This window comes from Sebastes umbrosus, chromosome 6 (assembly GCF_015220745.1).
Source record: "Sebastes umbrosus isolate fSebUmb1 chromosome 6, fSebUmb1.pri, whole genome shotgun sequence".
Taxonomy (NCBI): Eukaryota; Metazoa; Chordata; class Actinopteri; order Perciformes; family Sebastidae; genus Sebastes; species Sebastes umbrosus.
Window position 1 is genome coordinate 24,829,144 of NC_051274.1, and position 23,261 is coordinate 24,852,404.

The 23,261-nt window shown below is 37.3% G+C and overlaps 1 protein-coding gene across 1 annotated transcript in view; it reads left to right on the forward strand.

Annotated features, from left to right (window-relative positions):
- The first annotated feature begins 723 nt into the window (after positions 1 to 723).
- The window catches only part of atp13a2 (ATPase cation transporting 13A2), a 25,905-nt gene continuing 3,367 nt past the window's right edge, over positions 724 to 23,261 (forward strand). The window contains 26 exon segments of the mRNA XM_037773331.1: positions 724 to 881; positions 8,656 to 8,732; positions 9,511 to 9,678; positions 10,180 to 10,238; positions 10,941 to 11,007; positions 11,097 to 11,176; positions 11,345 to 11,422; positions 12,148 to 12,217; positions 12,350 to 12,484; positions 12,582 to 12,648; positions 15,018 to 15,149; positions 15,292 to 15,447; positions 16,154 to 16,264; positions 16,376 to 16,422; positions 16,529 to 16,717; positions 16,810 to 17,016; positions 17,868 to 17,963; positions 18,757 to 18,913; positions 19,382 to 19,493; positions 19,620 to 19,744; positions 19,839 to 20,011; positions 21,286 to 21,378; positions 21,641 to 21,724; positions 22,269 to 22,359; positions 22,362 to 22,419; positions 22,556 to 22,652. Of these exon segments, the coding sequence (XP_037629259.1) occupies positions 869 to 881; positions 8,656 to 8,732; positions 9,511 to 9,678; positions 10,180 to 10,238; positions 10,941 to 11,007; positions 11,097 to 11,176; positions 11,345 to 11,422; positions 12,148 to 12,217; positions 12,350 to 12,484; positions 12,582 to 12,648; positions 15,018 to 15,149; positions 15,292 to 15,447; positions 16,154 to 16,264; positions 16,376 to 16,422; positions 16,529 to 16,717; positions 16,810 to 17,016; positions 17,868 to 17,963; positions 18,757 to 18,913; positions 19,382 to 19,493; positions 19,620 to 19,744; positions 19,839 to 20,011; positions 21,286 to 21,378; positions 21,641 to 21,724; positions 22,269 to 22,359; positions 22,362 to 22,419; positions 22,556 to 22,652 (2,742 nt within the window). The 5' untranslated portion in view covers positions 724 to 868.

Here is a 23,261-nt window from a genome sequence, read left to right on the forward strand (position 1 = left end):
GAGTATTAGGGCCACATTGAGGGAAAATAATAAATCAGATTTCAAGAATAAAGTCATAATATTACGAGAACAAAGTCAAAGGTTTATGAGAAAGAAAGTCGTAATATTACGAAAATAAAGTCATAATATCATAAAGTAGTAATTTTACGAGTTATTTTCTTTTTTTCTCGTAAAGTTATGACTTTTTTCCCTCAATGTGGCACTAATACTCTATAGTACATTTGCACTCACTGCATCAGACTTATATACAATATACTTAGACTATAAACTGTGTTACCTTCATCACAATGATCAAATGTTTTGCGGCTCCAGACAGATTTTTTTATTTATTTTTTGCCTAAAATGGCTCTTTTGATAGTAAAGGTTGCTGACCCCTGGTATATACAGTAGGTGTCAGGTTGGCCCACCAAACATTTGAGTGAAGCTGGTGTGGTGCTTTTTATAATGTTGAGTGTTGTTTGTTTGCTAATGGAAATAATACTAATTTAAATAAATTTAATAATTTTATTTATTAATTGACAAAGAAACATTCAAATAAAACCACTATAATCAAACGTATAAATTGTATAATAATTAAATCTATTGTTATATAGAGAAAACGATCTGCTATGTTGAGGAACTGAAAATGTTGTAAACGATACGAATGTAGCAGGGTTGGTACTATCCTGACGGTGTTTCTACTCTTTGGCACGTTCGCGTCTATTTTGTCCTACGTGACTCTCCGTAGTAGAGTGTTTGTAGCTGTAATACCTCAATGTTTGTGAAAGGATCTCGTCTTTCTGGTTCAGGAGACAGTCTGTCATGTAGGTTTCGATGGTGTGAAGGAAGGTAACGTTTAATGCGGAGGCTGTGGTCGTGAGCAGAGAGGATGGAGAGCCCCGGTGAGTGTGTTTCAATGCTGTTAACGGACCTTCACTCATGAAGATGAACAGATGTTATCTTTGATGTTAGCTTTAAAACCAGACAAGACAAGTAGGGTGGCAGTTGGTTCTGAGCTGACAGATGTTGACTGTCTGCAGGTGTTATAGTGACAATAACCCACAGAATAGAGGACAAAATGTACGTTATTAGCCCTTTCTTTGTTTGGTAGAACTAACTAACATACTAGCTGTATGCTGTTTAATATACAGTTTATATACTGTATATTATACAGTTTATATATTGTATATTATTACTGTATATTATATATTCTATATTATTATTATGGAGTATATATACTATATATTGTAACTGTATATTATATATTATTATACAGTATATATACTGTATGTATACTGTATATTATTATTGTATATTATATATTATTATTATACAGTATATATACACAGTATATACAGTGTATATACTGTATATTATTACTGCATATTCTATATTATTATACAGTATATATACTGTATAAAACTAATAATATAGAATATAGAATATACAGTATATATACTGTATATTATTACTGTATATTCTATATTATTATACAGTATATATACTGAATAATTATACAGTATATATTTTGTATATTATTACTGTATATTCTATATTCTATATTATTATTATGGAGTATATATACTATATATTGTAACTGTATATTATATATTATTATACAGTATATATACTGTATGTATACTGTATATTATTATTGTATATTATATATTATTATTATACAGTATATATACACAGTATATACACTGTATATTATACAGTGTATATACTGTATATTATTACTGCATATTCTATATTATTATACAGTATATATACTGTATAAAACTAATAATATAGAATATAGAATATACAGTATATATACTGTATATTATTACTGTATATTCTATATTATTATACAGTATATATACTGAATAATTATACAGTATATATTTTGTATATTATTACTGTATATTCTATATTCTATATTATTATTTTATACAGTATATATACTGTTTATTATACAGTATATATACTGTATATTCTATATTTTATATTAGAAATAAAAATATATTAAAAATATTTGTTCCTTATCAAAATGTGAGGAAAAATGAGAGTTAATCGTGGACATGAAATTTTAATATTGTCCCATGCCTAGTGTATACAATCCTACTGCCTTACTAATACAGGTATTAATTAGGGATGGGCAATATATCGATATTATATCGGTATCGTGATATGAGACTAGACATTGTCTTAGATTTTGCATATTGTAATATGGCACGAGTGTTGTCTTTTCCTGGCTTTAAAGGCTGCATTACAGTAAAGTGATGTTATTTGCTGAACTTACTAGACTGTTCTAATATTTGTCTTTTACACTTAGTCAATATAGCTCTCGTTGTGTAAATATTTAGTGAAAGCACCATTCCTACAATATCGTTGCAATATCGATATTTGGTTATTTGTTCAAAAATATCATGATATTTTATTTTCTCTCTCAATTAGAGCATGACTGAAAAATCTGCCTTTATTAGCTTCAGGATTGGCGTATATGTTGGACGATAAGTAATTGCAGTAGAGATGACTAACATTAATAGAGCCAGGTACTGATTTGACGAGTGAAGCTGGTGTGGTGCTATTTGATGTTGTTTTTGCATCGTCAGCACAGATGACGGTCTGGTGTCTGTCAAAGTCATGTGTGGAAACTCGTTTCCCTTTTTTTGACATCGCGGAAATTTTGCCCTGTAATGGTCTAACTGAAGATGAAACTAAAAGCCTGGACAGGTCATTGGCCAGAGCAGGATTTATAAAGTCATATTTGTAGGGATATAATATCCATTGTGACCTCTCTCCTCCAAATGTAGCTGGCCCTTTGAACAGTTATTGATTGCTGCCTGGGACGAATGTAAGTTTAAAAGGGGCATAATTATGACTTTAGATGGCTTTTGAGTCTATTTAGGTGAAGTATGTACATGAATTGGTTACGTGAAACCAGCTGGAATTCAATACCACTTTAGAGATTAAGGAAATACTGGCTGCTATGATGTAGCTTTATTGTCAAAGTATTTAAGCAGATCTTTCCAAATAGTCTGACCCACAGAAACCCAAAAGGAATGATGTTTTTGGGTAGAGATTGGCCAAGTTACCACAAAGCAAGCATGTGATTTGGCAAAATAACTCACATGTAGTCACATTAGCCTCGATGAGCTTTCACGTGATTATTATACTACAATCATCATCATGTGTTGTGTTTTATGCCAAAGCAGATGACTCTCTTCTTCGGTTTCCTGTGCAGTGTAATATGAATGTGTGTTCTGGTGTCCTTTATCATGAGGAAAGTATTATCTTGTGTGTACACAGACACAAATTTCCCTTTTTTCCACACAAATTTCAACAATATATTTTTCGTGAGTTTTCATACGAATGTCCAGCACCACGTCTTTTCAAAATAAACTACTTAGGTTAAGGAAAAGATCAACTTGGTAAGGCTTAGGTCAGCCCCCTCGCTCTGACATCCCTCCATTAATGCATGTACATAGGTCCTGTTTGTGCATGTGTGTATTTCGGGCCTGTGTGTATGTTCTATGTAAAAATAACAGAGTGTAAAAATTGAATTCCCCCTCGGGATTAATAAAGTGCCTTTCTTCTTCTTCTTCTTCTTCTTCTTCTTCTTCTTCTTCTTCTCCTTCTCCTTCTTCTATTATAGTTGCAGTACAAAATACAACTTGGATGTTAACTAGTTGTGTACTCAAAGATTACTACTCTTACATTTAAAGTATATTTAAAAGTATACTTTTATAAACTAAAAAGTGGGCCAATTTAGTACACTTACAAGTATACTACTAGTACATTGATATTAGTATACTTATTACATAAAGTATACTTGGGAATACACTTGAACTAATTATTTTTTGTAAGGGTAATAAGACTGACCGACCGCGGCCAACACTATTTTGCAAGACGGGCCTCACTAGATATAACTTTGTGGTTTTGGTGCTTCTGTGTAGTTTGTGTTGGAGTCTGAGTCTGAACAGCGTAGCCTCACGTGAGCGCTCATGGGACACCGACCCGGATTGATTTATACGTGTAAGAAGTTACAAACAGTCCCTTTAAAGAAAACTTACAAGTATACTAAAAAATAAAATGTACTTTCATGAACAAAAAAGTGGGCTACAAGTATATAACTAAAAAGTATACAAGTTCACTTGTAGTTCATATTATATTTGCAGTACAAAATACAACTTGGATGTTAACTAGTTGTGTACTCTAAGTTTACTACTACTTACATTTAAAGTAAAGTAGTAAAAGTAAGTACTTAAAAGTATACTTTTATAAACTAAAAAGTGGGCCAATTTAGTACATTTACAAGTATACTACTAGTACATTGATACTAGTATACTTATTACATAAATACTTTATGTATTAAGTAGTAGTATACTACTTGGGAATACACTTGAATAGTATAATTATTTTTTGTAAGGGTGATAAGACTGATATGTTGGTGCCAAAGGGATTAAAACTATAAAGTATTGGTTCAACTTGGATGTTAACTAGTTGTGTACTCAAAGTTTAGTACTCTTACATTTAAAGTATACTGAATATATATTATTATATATATATATATATATATTATATTATTATACCGAAAAGTACAGAAGTATATTTGGCTAAGTACTATAAGTTAACTTAAAGAAAACTTACACATATACTAAAAAATAAAGTGTACTTTCATAAACGAAAAAGTGGGCTACAAGTATATAACTAAAAGTATACAAGTTCAAGTATACAAGTATACTTAAAAGTATGCTTTTATAAACTAAAAAGTGGGCCAATTTAGTACACTTACAAGTATACCACTAGTACATTGATATTAGTATACTTATTACATAAAGTGTATTTGGGAATACACTTGAACTAATTATTTTTTGTAAGGGTAATAAGACTGACCGACCGCGGCCAACACTATTTTGCAAGACGGGCCTCACTAGATATAACTTTGCGGTTTTGGTGCTTCTGTGTAGTTTGTGTTGGAGTCTGAGTCTGAACAGCGTAGCCTCACGTGAGCGCTCATGGGACACCGACCCGGATTGATTTATACGTGTAAGAAGTTACAAACAGTCCCTTTTTAAAGAAAACTTACAAGTATACTAAAAAATAAAATGTACTTTCATGAACAAAAAAGTATACTAGTTCACTTGTAGTTTATATTATATTTGCAGTACAAAATACAACTTGGATGTTAATCAGTTGTTACCTCAAAGTTTACTACTCACTCTTACATTTAAAGTTTACTTAAAAGTATACTTTTATAAACTAAAAAGTATATTTTTTTTAAACTAAAAAGTCGGCCAATTTAGTCCCAAGATGTATTGAAGTAGTACACTTACAAGTATACTACTAGTACATTGATATTAGTATAGTTATTACATAAAGTATACTTGGGAATACACTTGAACTATATATAGTATAATTATTTTTTTGTAAGGGTAATAAGACTGATATGTTGGTGTTAAGGGATTAAAACTATAAAGTATTGATGTTTATCTTCCTTCCCCTGTCAGGTGTTTGATGTTGTCATAGTTATAAACAAACCATTAATTGATAATATTATCATGATAATTTATAACAGAACTGTTCGTCTTTGCTTTGATGTCAGACATGGCTTCGGGTAATCACTTTAAAAGCCGGTTGAACGAGTATTCCCAGGTATCAGGCCTCACAGCCTCAGGCCTCTCAGCCTCTCAGCCAGGTATCAGCCTCAGCGCGCTCAGGTAGATCAGGAAGGTGGGCTGCAGCTGCTGCAGGAATCTGGAGAGAGGTGTGCTAGTGAGCTGGAAATCTGCTCTCTCTCTCTCTCTCTCTCTCTCTCTCTGGTCTCTATCTTTATCATTTCGGGGATATATTTATTATAAATTAACGGTGAAATTGACGGTAAGCTCTTTTGTTTTCTCCTTAAATGTGTTTTTAACTGTTTTGTTTCAGATCTTTGGAAGCGGAAGTTAACATCCGGTTAAACAAACAACTCACTTTCCTCCACGTATTCTTTAATCTCCTCTGTACTGTTAATATATGGACTTTACTGTGAGTTTATAGCAATACTTTAAGTGGTATTTTACTGATGTTAAACTGGGATTTGTTATGTGGGGGAGTTACAAATATTAAGTATTTTACTTTACAACAAAATATCAAAGAATAAAGACTATTTAGTGGTGTTTTCTTTTTAATTCATAAGCGACACGTTATATACTTCTTGTGAATATAATCCATGTAATCTTATTTCCATATATTATATGTATTTTGTATCATTGTTAACGTCTTATTTTGAAAACCGGACGTAGTCACACGTTTATTCTCCCGCTAACTTCACGTCACTCTTTGATCCTGTCTCTTACAGTTTTTCTCGATTGTTTACACACATTTTCTGAAAGCATGCCTCATACTCTCAGAACTCTACACACAAATCAAAAAACACACACACAATGGGCAAAACCCCTCAATTCTCCTGCAAAATGAAACTTTACATTCAAATCAATGTTATTTCTTCTCAAAATGGTATTTTGTTTTCAAATGACACACACAAACCATCATATGAATAGACATTTATAAGAACCAGTTGAACACTGATGTGCTCAATGTAAAACACTATGATGAATGGAAAACACTTCTTCTCCATTCATCATAATGACTTAGGCCTTTTTTTTGTTCAGTGTTACACTTACTACAGACAGTACATACATAAGTGTGTTGTAAAATATTTTAGAATATTGTTTTTATACTCAGAACACACAAATACATGGTAACAAATATATTTTATTTTCCCCACAAAAACAATGTACACAGTGAACATCCCAACCAACACAAAGTTGCACATACAGTGGTCTACATACAAAACAACAGAAGAATTTACTGTATACAGTTACAGTAAAAAAAAACGGGGAAAAAAACTATGCTGCATCCTCTCTTCTGTTTCGGTCTGGCCACAGCACCTCATCCACATCACAAGCAATGTTTTCCCTTTTATGCTAAAGCTCTGATTGCTAATTGTAACACTGTGTGACAGGTGTTTGCCCATGTGATGAGTCAGTGTGCATAGTAGGGCAATTGACTTTAGAATTTTGAATGACAGTGTGTTCCTTGTGAAAACGAGATTTTCTTCATGAAAATTGTGCCAAATGCAGAGAATTGTGTGTAGTGTTTTGAAAAAAGTGTGTTTTAGAACTGCAATTTGAGTGTAAAGCAGGAATTGTGCTTGTAGTTTAGCAGAATTGGTTCAGGGCGTTGGTGCATGAGTTACATGTTGTGGTCATTGTGTGTCAAGTACCAGTATTTGTGTGTAAACAATTGAGAAAAACTGTAATACATCCATGGTGTCGGTGCCGTTTGACTTCACCGTCGGATCATTTGGCCCCAAACACATAAAGTAATAAGAGGAAACGCCCTTTTGTTTTCCTAACCGTGTGAACCAGCTCATTATGTTGTTATCTTGAGATTACAAAGCGTGTTTTCTCAAGATCACGAGATAATGAGTCCTCTCTTAGAATGACTCTGGGCCATTTGCAGAGGGATTATCTGAATTGAACATTAAAAGAAACAGTTTTAACTACTTACACAGACTACATAGTTGTGCTGTAAAGCTTTAATTGGTGTCTGACTGATAAGTGAAGCTTATGAGCTCACCTTTGCCCAGTTTAGACACATTGCACTACATGCAGTGGTGGAGCAAGTACTCAGATCATTTACTTGAGTAAAAGTACTAATAACAGGGAAAATACTCCTCTACATGTAAAAGTCCTGTTTTGAAAATTTGACTCAAGTAAAAGTATGTAAGTATTATCATTGAATGTAGTTAAAGTATTGCAAGTAAAAGTAGTCAATGAAGAAAACAACAAAATTATTAAAAAATACATTAGAATGTATTCATTGCCACAAAAGAGGAGCTTCCACTATGCCTTAAATTGTGTATTTTCCCGGTAAATCGTAAGCTTAAATGGACTGTTTGTAAGAATCAGAAATGCTTGTTAACAGCGACACCTGTGGCCGTTAAGTCAACGAAAGTCAGCGTCGGGCTCGCGCTCGCTCTACATAGACATGAACGAGCATCACTCAAAACAGTGAGGAGACACACGTCAGCTAAAACCACAATATCACTCTATATTTTACCTGCTTGGCAGTAATGTTAGCTGACCAGACGAAGGTCTCTCCATGAATCAATGCTGATCCTAGTGTTGGCTTTTCCTGCTTCAGCCTCCCGACCGCGGCCGGAGGGAACAGGGGAGACACCGGCACCCGGTCGGAGACGATAACGTTTCTCGCTGCGGAGCCCCGTCACTTCACAAGACACAAAACCTCTGTTGGTCTGGAGGAGCTGCAGCAGTTATTTTCTGCACAAACGTCCACTGTACATTCACTAGATATTCTCAGAGCTACGAAGTCTTCTGCAGTGTGGAGTGTGTGCGCATGCATGTGAGGTGGAGAGAGCTGAGTGAACTCTGTACTCTGTATCGGCCAATACCCAAAACCCAGGTATTGATTAGGGTATCGGGACAGAAAAAGTCAGATCGGTACTCTCTACTACTACTACTCTATTTTACTCTACTACTCCATCTGCAACATGAACTCGACTTGTTGCAGCTTTTGAGCTTTGCATTGTGTGTTTTGTCAGGACAGTATTGACTTTGAGGGTTTGTGTTGTGCTGCTCAGATCATGTCAATATTGTAACAGAGGAATTGTCTGTTCTGCAGGTAGTGTGGTGGAGCCGCAGAGCGGACTCCCCTCACCCAGTCCACGAGACCCCCTGCTCAGTCCTGACTCACACATGGTAAGAACCTCCATGACAATGGCCACAAACAAGTGTGTCAAATGATGTTTGCATTAATGAGTTAGATATGGACAAAGAGGAACAAGTAGGGGGAAATACAGCGGCCTTTGTTGACAGATGTAGTGATAGTGTGCTTCGCTTGATGTGGTGTGAAAACATACAGTAAGGGCAATATGATGATATGAACCATCAAACAAAAAAAATTCTATCGTTTATATTTTTGTTATTGTAATGTCGAAAAACCAGTGGCCGACCTGAGTTACAACAATATTTATGTCAGTTGGACGGCGCTTTATTCATTTTTTCTCTATAATTTCAATTGAAACTGTTCTATTGTTTTTACAATAAAGTTCTTAATGAAATGAGAAAATACTCAGTACATTTTATTTGTCAAGTATTTAATTCACACATGAGTATACAAACATAGACGTTACAATGTGGTTATTTCAGATAGACAATTTATTTATTGAATTAGCAGAAAACATGCTATATCATGATATATATATATATAGATATATATCTTTCGTTATCGAGATATGAAATGATCGGGATGGAAGATGTTGGCCATGTTGCCCAGCCCTAGTTACAATGACACCTGTAGATGTAGAACTCAGAGATATAGACAACATTTTCTGTCACGTTTGGTTCATCATCACTGTTGAAAGCCGCCGTCACAATCAGGCTTCATTTTATCATCTAATATGTGTGCTGAATAGCTGTATGAAAATGAACCTTTGTTTGACTCTGAATGGACTGTGTGACTCCTTTGCCCCACCAGGATGTTCAGGGGTATAAGTGGGTGTGCTGGCGGGTGTGGTTGTGTCGTCTAGCGGCCGTGCTGTCCTTGGGTCTCCTCCTGCTTGTGTTTCACTGGCGCCCGCGGTTCGCTGTCCTCGCCCGCTGCTGCTCCTGCTCTCTGGCACTGGCAGATATTCTGCTAATAAGAGTGAGAAAATAAATCAATTCCTACTTTGATTTAAAACCCACTTGACACCTGGCATTATTACTGAAACTGGATATCGCTTAAAGTTGCAAGAACTGACCTGTGTTGTAATATATAAAATGTTATAATGTGTGCAACAGGTAACTGTAAAAATAACATAAGTTATAGCATTACTAATAATAATTAAACATGATTAATTATCATTTTATTGTTTAACATTAAAATAACTAATAACTAAGTTTAATTACCCTACCATCTGTTTGATTCACATGTCCTCACTGGGTGGAACCCTGCATTAAGATGTTAAGATGTGTATTTATACCTTGATTCCATCCTTTGCTTCGTATTTGTTGGTCCTGTCTCCTGTGAGATGGTAAAGAGGACCATGTCTATTGCCGTATTCTGTGTTGTGCTCTGATTCACTGCATATCTTGGTTGTTCGAGTGCCTACAATAGTTTCCAGCAATCACATACTCTATGTATCTGTGTCGTTTTTCCTTCCAGGACAGTTTTGACCAGCATCATGTGGTGGAGGTCCTCACAGAGGAGATGGAGGACGGCAGGTCAGCTACATGTCTCTGTCCTCTGACAGCATCACCTATAGCCTCTTTCAACACTAAGCATATATCTACGAGAGGTGGAACTAACAAAAATTAATTGCTAAAAATAGAGGTGATGAAAATGCAGACAAATAAAAAAAAGAGCTGTAAAAATGGATGTTAAATGAAAAATTGAGTGATAAATTATCAAGTGATTTCATTAACTTGACCAAAAACAGTCATGTTTCATCATTTTCGCCATCTTACATTCATCATTCACAACAATAAATGGCCATTTTATTATTTAAGGGAAGTGGCCTCAACGGTGGTACGGTGTATCAAAAAATAATTGAAGAAAGGGGAAGTGATGAAAATGCTTACGAATTGATAATGGAAGGGATGAAATTGTATGTGAATTGAAAAATAGAGTGATAAATTGTCAATTGATTTGATAAACTTGGCGTTTTATTTGAAACGGTGTTGCTCAGATAATCAACTGTCGACCGTTCATCATTCACAACAAGTTGAGAGTAGAGCGGTTCGCTGATTGTTTTTTTTTTTTGATAGGGTGATAATCAAATAATTTGATAATTTATCACTCCATTTTTCATTTCACCTCCATTTTTATTAGTTAATTTTTGTTACTTCCACCCCTCATACATATCTGAGAAAACTGAAGAAAACTGTATTCTCTAGGTTCTACCTAACTTGGTTTGTCCCTTTCAGTTTGGAGTTGTGGACAGAGCTGGAGGACAATGAATGGAGAGATACAGTTCTGCTGCACAATGAAGAGGTAAGGAAGAAGGGAACGTTTGGCAGAATAATGTGCTGAGTCAACTGATCTTCTTTCCCAGACTGAAAGTGACCATTATTGTGTTACAGAAAACGCTGCTGCGCTACTACCTGTTTGAAGGGCTGCGCTACATCTGGCTGGAGAGGAAAGGAGCTTTCTGTCTTGTCAGGTACCGAAACAGGAAAACACAGGAACACAACACTGAGCAGCTAGACCCATCCTGTATATCTGGATACTTTCTGCTCATGCTTAGTTATGTATTCAATGTATAGCTAGAAAGTCAAATATTTCCTTTTTATCAACCATAATGTTGAATTTCTTCGGTCTTCGTCTGTAGTGTCCTCAATGAGGACTGGACCTGCACGGACCTGTATGGCTTCCAAAAGGGCCTGAGTCACCTGGAGCAGAGCTTGAGGTAGGAAAAGATGCATGAATGGAGAAATAAACTGATTCTCTCTTTGCATGCAGTATAAATGTGTTATTTTTGCATATACTGTTTGAATATTTCTGCATACCGGGGTCCCTAAACAGTTTTGATTTGCATAAATTGGGTATCACTGTAAAGCTGAGACTCTTGTGGATCCATTGAGCTCAACTGTATTCATGTGTGATGATGTTAGTCCCCATAGTAGCCATTTCATTGACGTGAGACCATTTTTGGAAACTTGACCTCACTGTATAAAATGACCTGTGGTGACCTCTAGGATAATCACAACCACATGCAACTTTACATCCACAAACTACAGACCTAGAGCATTCAGAGGATGGGTGGCTTTCCTGGGTAGATTGACAATAAGGGGGTTTCTGTGCAGTTTCCAGAACAGAAGTGCTCGCCATCCAATTGCTGAAAAATGCAATTCTTGCAGAAATCTCCAAAAGTTTTTGATGCCAATTATTTCTGATTTATGACTAGAACAACTTGACACAAGTGCTGGGTTGCATCTTAAAATTAATCTTCAGGTTCTCAGCTTTCAGATGATGTACACCACTTCTATGTGACATCTACTGCTGACCTGCTATCTCCCCCTAAACACCCCTTGTACCCCCCTAAAAAAGACAAAAATGGGACTATTGTAAAGAGGGGTGGAGCGGAAGAGGTTAATCTCAGAGGGCATTCATTGATGACATAAATTCTTTCAGGAGACGCATGTATGGGCCCAACCTCATTGATGTGCCTGTGAAGTCTTACATGGAGCTGCTGTCTAAGGAGGTGAGTCTTTTATACCGCCTGGCTCAGATTGATTTCTTAATGATGGTTGAATGTTTGAATTGATATTTTATTCAAAGAGCAGGTGATGTATCAAACTGAACCTTCTGTCTCTCTCTTCATCTGCTCCTTTAGGTCCTCAACCCCTTCTATGTGTTCCAGGTGTTTAGCATCGCCCTGTGGATAACCGATGAGTATTACTATTACGCCGTTTGTATATTTATCATCTCCGTTTTCTCCATCGGCATCTCACTTTGTGAGATTCGCAAGGTGAGCCTGTAGTGGGATACTTAACCTGATTATAATCTGTTGTGTGTTGAGCTCTGGATATGGATGTAAATAATATTGTATAAACCTTACTCCACAGCAAAGCATCACTCTTCGCAACATGGCCCAGTTTGTCACAAATGTCACAATACGGAGAAACTCGGGAGGTGAGTTTTTACAAATGTATTCTTTCTTGTAGTTCCAGAAAATGTTCTATGTGGATTTGTTATTTGATTGATATTAACTTGAGTTCTGCATTAATGTGCTTCATCTGAAGGCAGAACAGTGGCAGAAATATAAAAAAAAACATTATGATCTAAAGGCTTTTGGCACAGAGAGAGTTTTAGCCTGCTAAAAGAAGGCAGATTGCATCAACAAAACACTTTGGACCACTTTGGTTTCCTGACGAGTTGAAGGGTTGGTGAAGAGGTTTCATGTAGAGATAAATACCCATAATTTGATTCGGGTCAGAAAGAGTAACAGATGGTTTGGATTTGTTAACGGATACTGTACCCAGGTGTTGTGTGAGATGGTAGACAATAATAGTTGCCATGTATTCTCCATAAATAAGTGCATCTCTAGAACCACCAATGTTTCAGTTCCCTTTTTCTCACACCTGAAAATCAAAAATAGTCTTTAGTAGAACATTAGGCTGTAACACTTTATAATATCCATCATTTATAACCATCATGAATTATCCCAATTCATTGTCTAAGGAGCAGCTCCACACTTTATACCCTATGCCATCACAAGTTTGAGATTTACCACTCTATGTTTTGGATTTGGGAGAGAGTTGTTCATGTTTATTAATATTTTTGGACTGTCTTAGACCATAGGAATAACATGTAATTATGTATTTTTGAAAATGGACGTAGTTGCCCTTTTTAAGAGAAAAAATAAGAGAAGTCAACTCCAGATGCACCAAACGTTCTTAACCATCTAAATCTGCTTTTACCAGGTGTGCTGAATGATAAATCCCAACGTGATTACAAATGGAATAGAATAGAAAGCTTTATTGTCATTGTACATGGTACAACGAAATTTGGAGGCATCTCCAGCTCAGTGCAGTTAAAAATTAGATGAATAAAAACAAACAGACTGCTACAATACGCAATCATTCCTCTATTTTACACATAACATTCACAACATTCACAGTACCCATTCGTTCACCACATGATACACATCTATTTGGAGTGCTTCCCCAGATCAGTGCAATTAAAAACTGTGTTTAAATAGTGTAGCTATTTCACTAAAAAAATAAATAAATAAATAAATGATTATTTGCACAAGTATGAGGTGTTTACTGCTTGACAGAGTTTTGAATTATTATGGCCCAGGGAAAGAAACTGTTTGTGAGTCTGGTGGTGCAAGCTCTGATGGACCTGTAGCGCCTGCTGGAGGGCAACAGGTTAAATAGGTGCTGTGCTGGGTGGGAGGAGTCCTTGATAATGTTTTTGGCTCTGTTGAGGCAGCGGGAACTGGAAATGTCCTCCAGGGAGGGCGGAGGGCAGCCAACAATCTTCTGGGCTGAGTTTATGACCCTCTGGAGAGCTCTCTTATCTGCAGCTGAGCACCCAGCGTACCACACTGTGATGCCATACACCAGTATGCTCGGAGGGCGTGTCAGGCGTATAAGGGCAAGTGTTGTGTTGCGTGCAAATACTTTGGCACATGACCAAGAATTTGTGGGATTCAATCAAAAAAGCACTTGAACAATGAACTTCAGTAGATTGAAAGAAAGACGTAGACATGGTATTTCCTAGAGCGTCAGTACTGGTGTTATCTAAGAGCAGCGGTTTGTAAACCATTCAGAAGCTGAACGCACGCGATATCATCCAAGAGTTTTTATAGTCTTAATTGGGATCAATGGACCAATAGTATTTCTTTCATAATTGTGGTCATGAGGACAAACAAATAAGATGTCAACATGTTAAGAAAGAAGATTTTGTTTTGGTAGGTTGCAAGAAAAAAAGAACTTGATTATTTTAAGAAAACAAATTTATTCCGATTTCGTAGGAATGTAAAAAATGAAAATAGGACCTATTATGCTCATTGTCAGGTGCATACTTGAAATTGTTTAGCTCTGCTCAAACTAGTTCTGTTTGAGGGTGTGCCAAACTAGCCGCTAGGCAGGTCTTCTGCAAATGTGTTACTTGAGCTGGATTTCCACCAAAAGTTCACTACTTTCGAGGTCACAACAGTAAACACAGTCCGCATCCTGCAGTTCAGTGTGTCCTCCTGTTTCATTTAAAAAATGCTGGGGAAAAAAAATACCTTCTACATGCACAAAAAATTATATAACACACTAAAGGAAAAGGAAAAGTCACAAAAGCATAATAGGTCTTCTTTAAATTTGTACCTTTTGTGGCTGGGTGTGAATGTATACAAGTCTCCTCTATCTCTCTTTGTTAATGTGAGTACAAGTAAGGAAGTAAATGAGGTAGTTGTTTTGTTTTATTGAGCCTGATAAAGTCATTCTGCATTAAACCCAGAACTCTCTACAAGGACGTTCATTCGTAGTTGTGTGTTTTCTCAGTGGAGGAGTGTGTGAGCTCGGAGGAACTGGTCCCCGGCGACTGTCTCATCATCCCTCAGGAAGGTCTGCTGCTGCCCTGTGATGCTGCCCTGCTGGCTGGGGAGTGTCTGGTCAACGAGAGCATGCTCACAGGTGATCAACAAACCATTTACCACTTTTTTGTTATGTTGGATTTATTCTAAAAAAGCTCTTTAAAGCAGCAGTCATGCCTGCCATGGATGCCTTCCTGTGAGGAGTCCCTGTACTCACCTGTTTTCTTTATTCCTGTATCCAGGTGAAAGTGTCCCAGTGCTGAAAACCCCACTGCCGGTTTGTGAAGGGAGGTACAGCTCAGAGACTGAGCGTAGACACACTCTTTTCTGTGGCACCCAGCTCATTCAGGCCAAAGGGGGAGGGCCGGGAGGTGTTGTTGCTGTGGTCACAAGCACCGGTGAGTAGAGACACTGATGATCTGAGTATATAATCTTTTTGTGAGATGTCAGTTAACAGTTAAAGGTGACCTTCTATGAGCAGGTCCCCGCACATGTGTCTGTTGGTTACACAATACACAGTCCTGCCAACACTATTCCATTGATCTGGTGATAGTAACACACCCAAGATATAGAAGATATGAAAAAAGACTGCTTGCTAGTTAACACAAATCTAAACAACGTGGGTTTCAAACTTTTGAGAATACAATGCAGTCGACACATTTGTTAGGCCTCAAGGATACACACAATGCTTTTTGGTGAGTAACAATGAATGTAAGCTAAAAGTTGTTTACAAGGAAACCCCACAAAATGACCATTTGTATATCAATTACTTTGAATTCTTGAAGAAAACGTAGTTTTTCTCGCATGCCTCCACAGTGATGAAGAATCAAAACACTGAGAAAAATCTTGATGAATTGAATTAAATGGGGACGGCGTTTAACAACAGCAAAACTATAACAAAACATCTGTTTACAAACTCTCGTACAGTATAGTCCAAGTCTCATTTATCCAGTCATATGCTCAGAGAAAATAAAGTTTTCTTCAAGAATTCAAGGAAACACAGGGTGAGTAATTGATAAACAAATGGTCTTGAAGTATTCCTTTTAAGAGCTTATGTTTGCTCTCCAAGTCAAGCCAGTTCTCCTGCTTATATCTCATCCTCAGGGTTTTTCACAGCCAAAGGTAACCTGGTCAGCTCCATTATGTATCCTCAGCCAACAGACTTCCGCTTCTACCGGGATTCTGCCAAGTTCCTGCTGATCCTGGCTTCAGTTGGTAAGAGCTTTAACAAATGTTATCTGTATTTACAGTTGAGTTACTCAGATTATGTATTTCAAGCTAGCAATAATTGATTATTAATAAACTCTTTCCAATATTGTCCTTCAGCTTTAATTGGCACCATTTACAGCTTTGTGATCCTCTTCAGATCCAATGTAAGTGCAAGCCACAATGCAAGGACCACATATTTTCTGTTTTTATCTGGCATGCCAACAATAAAGAAAGTGATATCACTGACTCTGTTTCTGGATGTGGGTCCAGGTGACGTGGAAGGAGTTGATCATAAGGAGCCTGGATATCGTGACCATCGCAGTGCCTCCTGCCCTGCCTGCTGCCATCACAACTGGCACTATCTATGCCCAGCGCAGGCTGAAGAGCCATGGAATCTTCTGCATCAGTCCGCCACGCATCAACATCTGTGGCAAGGTTTCGGTCTTCTGCTTTGACAAGGTGAGGGGGGAACTGATGTTCACTGTGTATGTGGAGAACATTCATGGCCACTCGTGAAGTCGCCTTTCATCAGACTACCTTTGTTCCTCCAGACAGGAACTCTTACGGAGGAGGGTCTGGATGTGTGGGGAGTGATGGAGGGGGGACCTGCCGGTTTCTCAGAGCTGGTCCCAGAGCCCAAACTCCTGCCTCCAGGGCCCATGCTCTCAGGCCTGGCCTGCTGTCACACTGTGACGCTGTTGCGAGGGCAGCCCCTCGGAGACCCTCTGGAGCTCAAGATGGTCGAGTCCACTGGTTGGGTAAGACGCCATAAAGCTTATTTTATTTCACTTTTGACTACAACTGGCTGTTGTTTGAACTTTTTCTGCCCCCTCTTAGTGGATTAGTGGACGAATTGGTTGTTTTGGTCTTAGTCAGTAAAGAATTCTTTGGTCAATTAGTAATTTTTTATCCTTTTTTCATGCTGAATGACTTCTTTCTAAGAAACTTAAGAACACATCTCTGGTAAACACAAGATTTAAAGTGATGCTTTTGTGCGATTCTTTGTGGAGAAACTCGCAGATCTGTCCTTTTAAATCAACTAATCGATGACAAAAAAAGAGTGTTAGTCGACGAAGAACAATACATTTTTGATACCTTACTTACGAAACCCTTTTGTCATTAAACGAAAAAAGAGGATCTCAGATTTTAAATGTTGTCTAAACACAAGAAGCCTTTCAAGAAATCGAATATTTTAAAATTGGAAACCTTAAGAAAGGCAGCGCAGACCAGATCTCCACCATCCGTTCTTACCTTTCACAATAAAATCCCTAAATATATAATATTCAAAGGCGAGTATTTCATATTTCCTGTTTATTATTCGTCACACCCCCTGTGTGTAAAGGCCTTAAATAATTTGTAAATACATGCCAATATTGACAGTTTATTTAAAATATTCTGTTGGTATCAGATATGCAAAAAAAATGTGAAACATGACTTCTGTTTTGGCCGTTATCACCTGTCTATGTGTTAAAAAACAGACTCCTGGGACATTGCAAGAACCACTTTTTGATTTGTGGTGATCTGTTCTGCCACTCAAACCTTTTCATCTTGCTGTGAACTTCTGGTATTATGACATTAAAGTGTCTTTACATTGTATCTGATTTTCCAGTCTCTCCAGGAGCCAGAGGGAGATGGAAAGGTGCTGGATGCAGAGTTTGGAGGCCACAGAGTTTTGGCTGTTTTGAGACCTCCTACTCAATCAGCTGTGAGTGTCCTTACCATCACATCACGCTCATTAGGACTGATCAGTAGGGCTTATTTGTTATTAACGTCAAATCCCCTTATAGGGGATTAGTATGAGGTACTTATCCATAATCAGTGTATTACCTGCAGTAGGTGATGGTTGGCACGCCCACAGTTTGAAGAAACAGACAGGAGTATCAGCGCGGGAGCAAAGAAATGTACTGCTGTGGACGGGGCCGGCAGCAAAACGTATTTTAGCCACCTAAAAGAAAGGCCCACCGAAAAAAATCAATATCAATTTAAGTGTACGCTATATTTAGACGTAGAGTGAAAATATTCTAAACATAGCGCACACTTATATATATTGATTTTTTTTTTTTTAGGTGGGTCTTTCTTTTAGGTGTTTAAAATAAGTTTTGCTGCCAGCCCCATCCACAGCAGTACATTACTTTGGTTCTTTGCGGTAACTCCTGTCTGTTTCTCCAAACAGCGGCATGCTGACCGTCATCTATTGTAGGTAATACATGACTGTGGATAAGTACCTCATACAACCCCACTTCAAAACACATGAGCTATCCCTTTAACCACTGTAAAACTGTTGTACAGGCATTGATCTTTCCATTTCTTAACCTTAGTGTTAGATTTTGACATCGTGGTAAATGTTTGAAATTACAAACTTAATTAAATGTAGATGAAGAAAAGTTGGTGTGTCAATAGTTAAGTAGTTTAACCTCTGCAGTGTAATCTGTTTTTTGTTTTTTTAACAGTTTCCAGTTATTCATAACTGATATTCTTCTCTTTCATTTTGCTGGCAGTCCACAAGCGAGGCGGTGGCCATTGTTCAGAGGTTTCCCTTCTCCTCGGCGCTGCAGAGGATGAGTGTGGTGACAGTGACCCGCGGGGGAAGCTCGGCTCTCGCTTTCATCAAAGGATCCCCAGAGATGGTGGCTAGCCTCTGCCTAGCAGAAACTGGTCAGTAGCTTAAAGTTTGGTACGTAACATTGGAGAAACCAGAAAGAGTATGCTAGATTTTAAAAATGACCCAACTGAAAAATCCAGCCCAGTGTTGCAAACTCATTTCCAATGAACGTAGCTAGCAGCTCCAAAAGTCACTAAATCTATAGAGAAAGCCGCCAAGTCGGCAACACTGACAGTTTGTCTCTTCAGGCCTCCCTTCAAAGCCACTCCCCCAAAATTATCATTATAAACGTAAAAAACAAATGTGTGCATTTGATTTATTGATTGCTGTTGGGATTTAAAGAGAATATTTCTAAAATACATTACCCACCCTAGCTTTAATGTTAATAATATCATAATAATAATAATATTCCTTTAAAGTGTAAATGTATAACTGCAGTGCAGCATTTTTAGTGATTTGGATCATCTACTGTCTACTCTGTTACATTACATTTATACTAAGGAGATGCTTTATGTTTACAGTGCCGACGCAGTTCTCCAGCAAACTGCGCAGCTTCTCCAGTGAAGGCCTCCGAGTTCTTGCCCTCGCCTATAAACCAGTAGACAGGAACACTGACTTTAGGACCATAGAACGGTGAGAACCCAGTCCGTGTTTCTGGCTTCTTTATGGCGCCAAAGCTCCATATAGACTCATTTTCCTACACCTGGAGCGTGATGTAAATCCAGTCACACTAAAATGCAGCTGTTTGTCTTTCCACAGAGGGGAGGTAGAGAAGGACATGCAGTTCCTGGGCTTGTTAATGATGAAGAATCTGGTGAAGCCAGAGAGTGCCCCGGTTATTGACATCCTGAGACTGGCAAACCTTCGCACCGTCATGGTCACTGGTGAGAGATATTTTGCACTTCCTCTATTTTTTATTATTAAGGCATCAACTTATATGACGTCATGTCAAATCTTGTTTTGTCCTTCTTCACGTAGGGGACAACATCTTAACAGCAGTCAATGTGGCAAAATGCTGTGGCATGGTAGGATTGGATGAGAAGGTGATAATCGTCAATGCAACCCCCCAAACTGCCCAGTCCATGCCCAGCCTGAAGTTCACCCTGGAAGACGGAGGGTTACCCACCGCCCAATGCTCCATCATCAATCTGGTTGGTCCTGCTCAGACGCAACTCTGCTCCTCAGTCTGTTGACGTCTCGGGTGTTCTCTATAGTTAAAATATATCGTCTGGAAGGAGGAGAATCATGGTTCTGTTGTATGAGGATTTTCTTACCACAGCTTTCTTGACACTCGTGAATAAATTAGTCAATCCGTGGCAGTTTGAATTGTAGCGATACTCTGTAATAAATATTAAAGGGGATGACCTTCATTATATGTCACTTGGACTTGAGATATAAATAAATACATAAAATTATATATAAAATAAATAAGGGGTGAGATGCAAATTGGAAATTGTGCATTAATAAATAAATGCAAATAAATGCAAACATTTAAAATAAATGTATATATATATATATATATATATATATATATATATATAAATTAAAAAATTAAAAATAAATTAATAAATTGAATAATAATAATGTAAAATAATAAAAATGTATACATAAATAAATAAAAGAGAAAATTAAACAGATGAGTAAATAAATAAGGAAATGAATACAAAGATGAATAAATAAAGAAGCAAATTACAACAGAAATATTGATTTATGTCACATTTTCTCATTTAATTAATGGTATTTATTTTTTATAATATTTTTGCTACATTTAATAACTCATTTATTTATTTTTTGAGTAATTTTTTTTTTTTATTTTTTTGTTTTTTTATTTTGGCAGGTTCCGTCCTCCATAGAAAGACAGTAGTCTGGTTGGATTGGAAATTGAACTTAAATATTTGTCCTAGTCTTTGGGTCACATTATCTCTCATACAGCTGGAGCTGTGTTTACAGCTGTGATTTCTTTTTCACTTATTTAAAAAAAGACAATATTCCTACTAAGCTGTTTACATGGCTAATGAAAATGAATATTCCACTAATATTCCTGTTTACATGCAGCTGTGTATACGATTAACATAACCGATAGAGAACACAGCCTCCCTCTTTCATTCCTTCAACCACCTTCTTGAAAAGGTCGGCGTTGTGATATTTGCGCATATCCAAAAACCTGTTGATATCAGAGACTTTTATAATGTTTAAAAGTAGGTGTGTTTCTCCTTCCGACCAGAAATGTGGACTTTTTTTGGGGCATGCATCTCTGCAAACTGTCAACTAGTTGGTTTGTGTACAACACAACTCATATTTAATGACTAATGAGCTATAACGATAGCACACCCAATAGGCACATAATGCACGTTCATGGCCTACATTTCTAAACTGGGAGGATGAATTTTGACAGCTGTTATTAATGCTTTTCTTTTCCTGTCAGGGCCTGTACCAGAGTGGGTTTGACTATCACTTGGCTATTAGTGGCAAGTCCTTCGCTGCCCTCTGTGATCACTTCCCTGAGTATGTGCCAAAGGTAATGAATGCTATGTAATCCCAGCAGGGATATTCTGACAATGGACAATGCTAAACCAATAAAAGGATGCACACATACAACAGCTAGGGGAGATGTGACAGGCACAATGATTTAATGAAATTATAATTTGGTTCCAACTGAGGCATTAGACTAACGGACTGTATTTGAAGCACCATTTTCCTTTGAATTACAAAGATGTTGATTGTAAAATCAAAATGTGATCAACTGTTTGTCAACTTTCCTTGACATGCTGTCATTGCAGGTTTTGTTGCGAGCCACCGTATTTGCACGCATGGCTCCTGACCAGAAAACCGAGCTGGTGAAGGAGCTGCAGAAACTGAAGTGAGTTCAGACACAAAAGGGGAATGATGGGAAACACACAGGAAGAACAGATTACAGCAACGGATGATTGATTATAAGGGGAAATCCAACCCTCATTAACCTGCAGTCCCAACACTCGAGATATGAATAAATGGATTGATAGATTAACTGTCAAATATATAAGTCTGAGATAGATTCTTCAGTTCAGTCATGAGTCAAAACACAAACTAAAGAAATACCCAAACAACTCTACTCTAAATTTTACTATTATGACTCTAAATGGGACCATAATTTAACTAAATGAACATCATGCTGTATTGAAGAAGACTTGAAACTAGCGATTGAGACCTTAAACTCATGTTTACAATGTTTACTGAGGTAATAAATCAAGTGAGAAGTAGGCTCATTTTCTCATAGACTTCTATACAATCAGACTTCTTTTGCAACCAGAGGAGTCGCCCCCTGCTGGCTATTAGAAAGAATGCAGCTTCAAGGCACTTCCACATTGGCTTCACTTTTCACCGGGAGGTTGTCACTGCTTTAAATAAGACTCTCTCTTGTTACTACAGTTACGGGTGGGCAGGTGTGGGGACGGGGCCAATGACTGCGGGCCCCTGAGAGCTGCTGATGCTGGGATTTCCCTGTCTGAAGCTGAGGCTTCAATGCGTCACCTTTTACTTCCAAGATTCAAAACATCAGCTGTGTGCCGCTGCTTATCAGGTGAGGAAGTAAGAGGCATGAGTTAGAAGAGCAGGGTAAATATGGATAACGTCGTGAAAACCAGTAATGTTTTTTTTATGGCTACAGTATCTGCAGCGGAAGAAAATATAACACATTTTCCTCCTTGTCTGTGCAGAGAGGGCCGATGTTCTCTGGTCACCTCCTTCAGTCTCTCAGATACATGGCTCTGTACAGCCTCATTCAGTTTCTGCTCAGTCCTCATCGTCTACCCGGTGAGCAGCAGTGGAGCTCAACACACCCTCATTGTTAAAATGGCCATCATATTTCTGCCATTCATTTATATTTCTGTCGAGACAATTTTTATTTGTTTAATGAACCAACAATATGTGAACCTAATTGAAAAAATTATTAAAACCTCAACTATTATGAAATGTTATTTCACCATTCATTTTTATTGGATATGAATTTATTTATTTAGAATAGTCCTTTTCAAAAGCCAGTTTGTGGGGCTAGAAAAATAGTAAGTAAATATTTCAGCCACCTTCTTGTAAAAGAGGCCCACTTAAAAAGTCACTTTCGGTTTAAATGTACGTTATATTTTTTTTTTTTGTCACTTTAGTCCAGATGTACGTTATATTTAGAATATTTTCACCACTTTACCTTGCTGTTAGACAGCTATACAATCTATGTTTCCAACTGGAACTGAAGCTGTTATCTATGCTCTCACCAAAGCAACCAGACTCCATGAGAAAAAAAACTGTAATTTTAGCTCACAGAACACAGAAGTTGCTGGTCTACCGCTGTCTTGTTCGGTAAGTTTGTTTGTGTTATTGTGTGGACTTTGGTTAGTTCAGCCAAAGTTACACAATAACACAAACAAA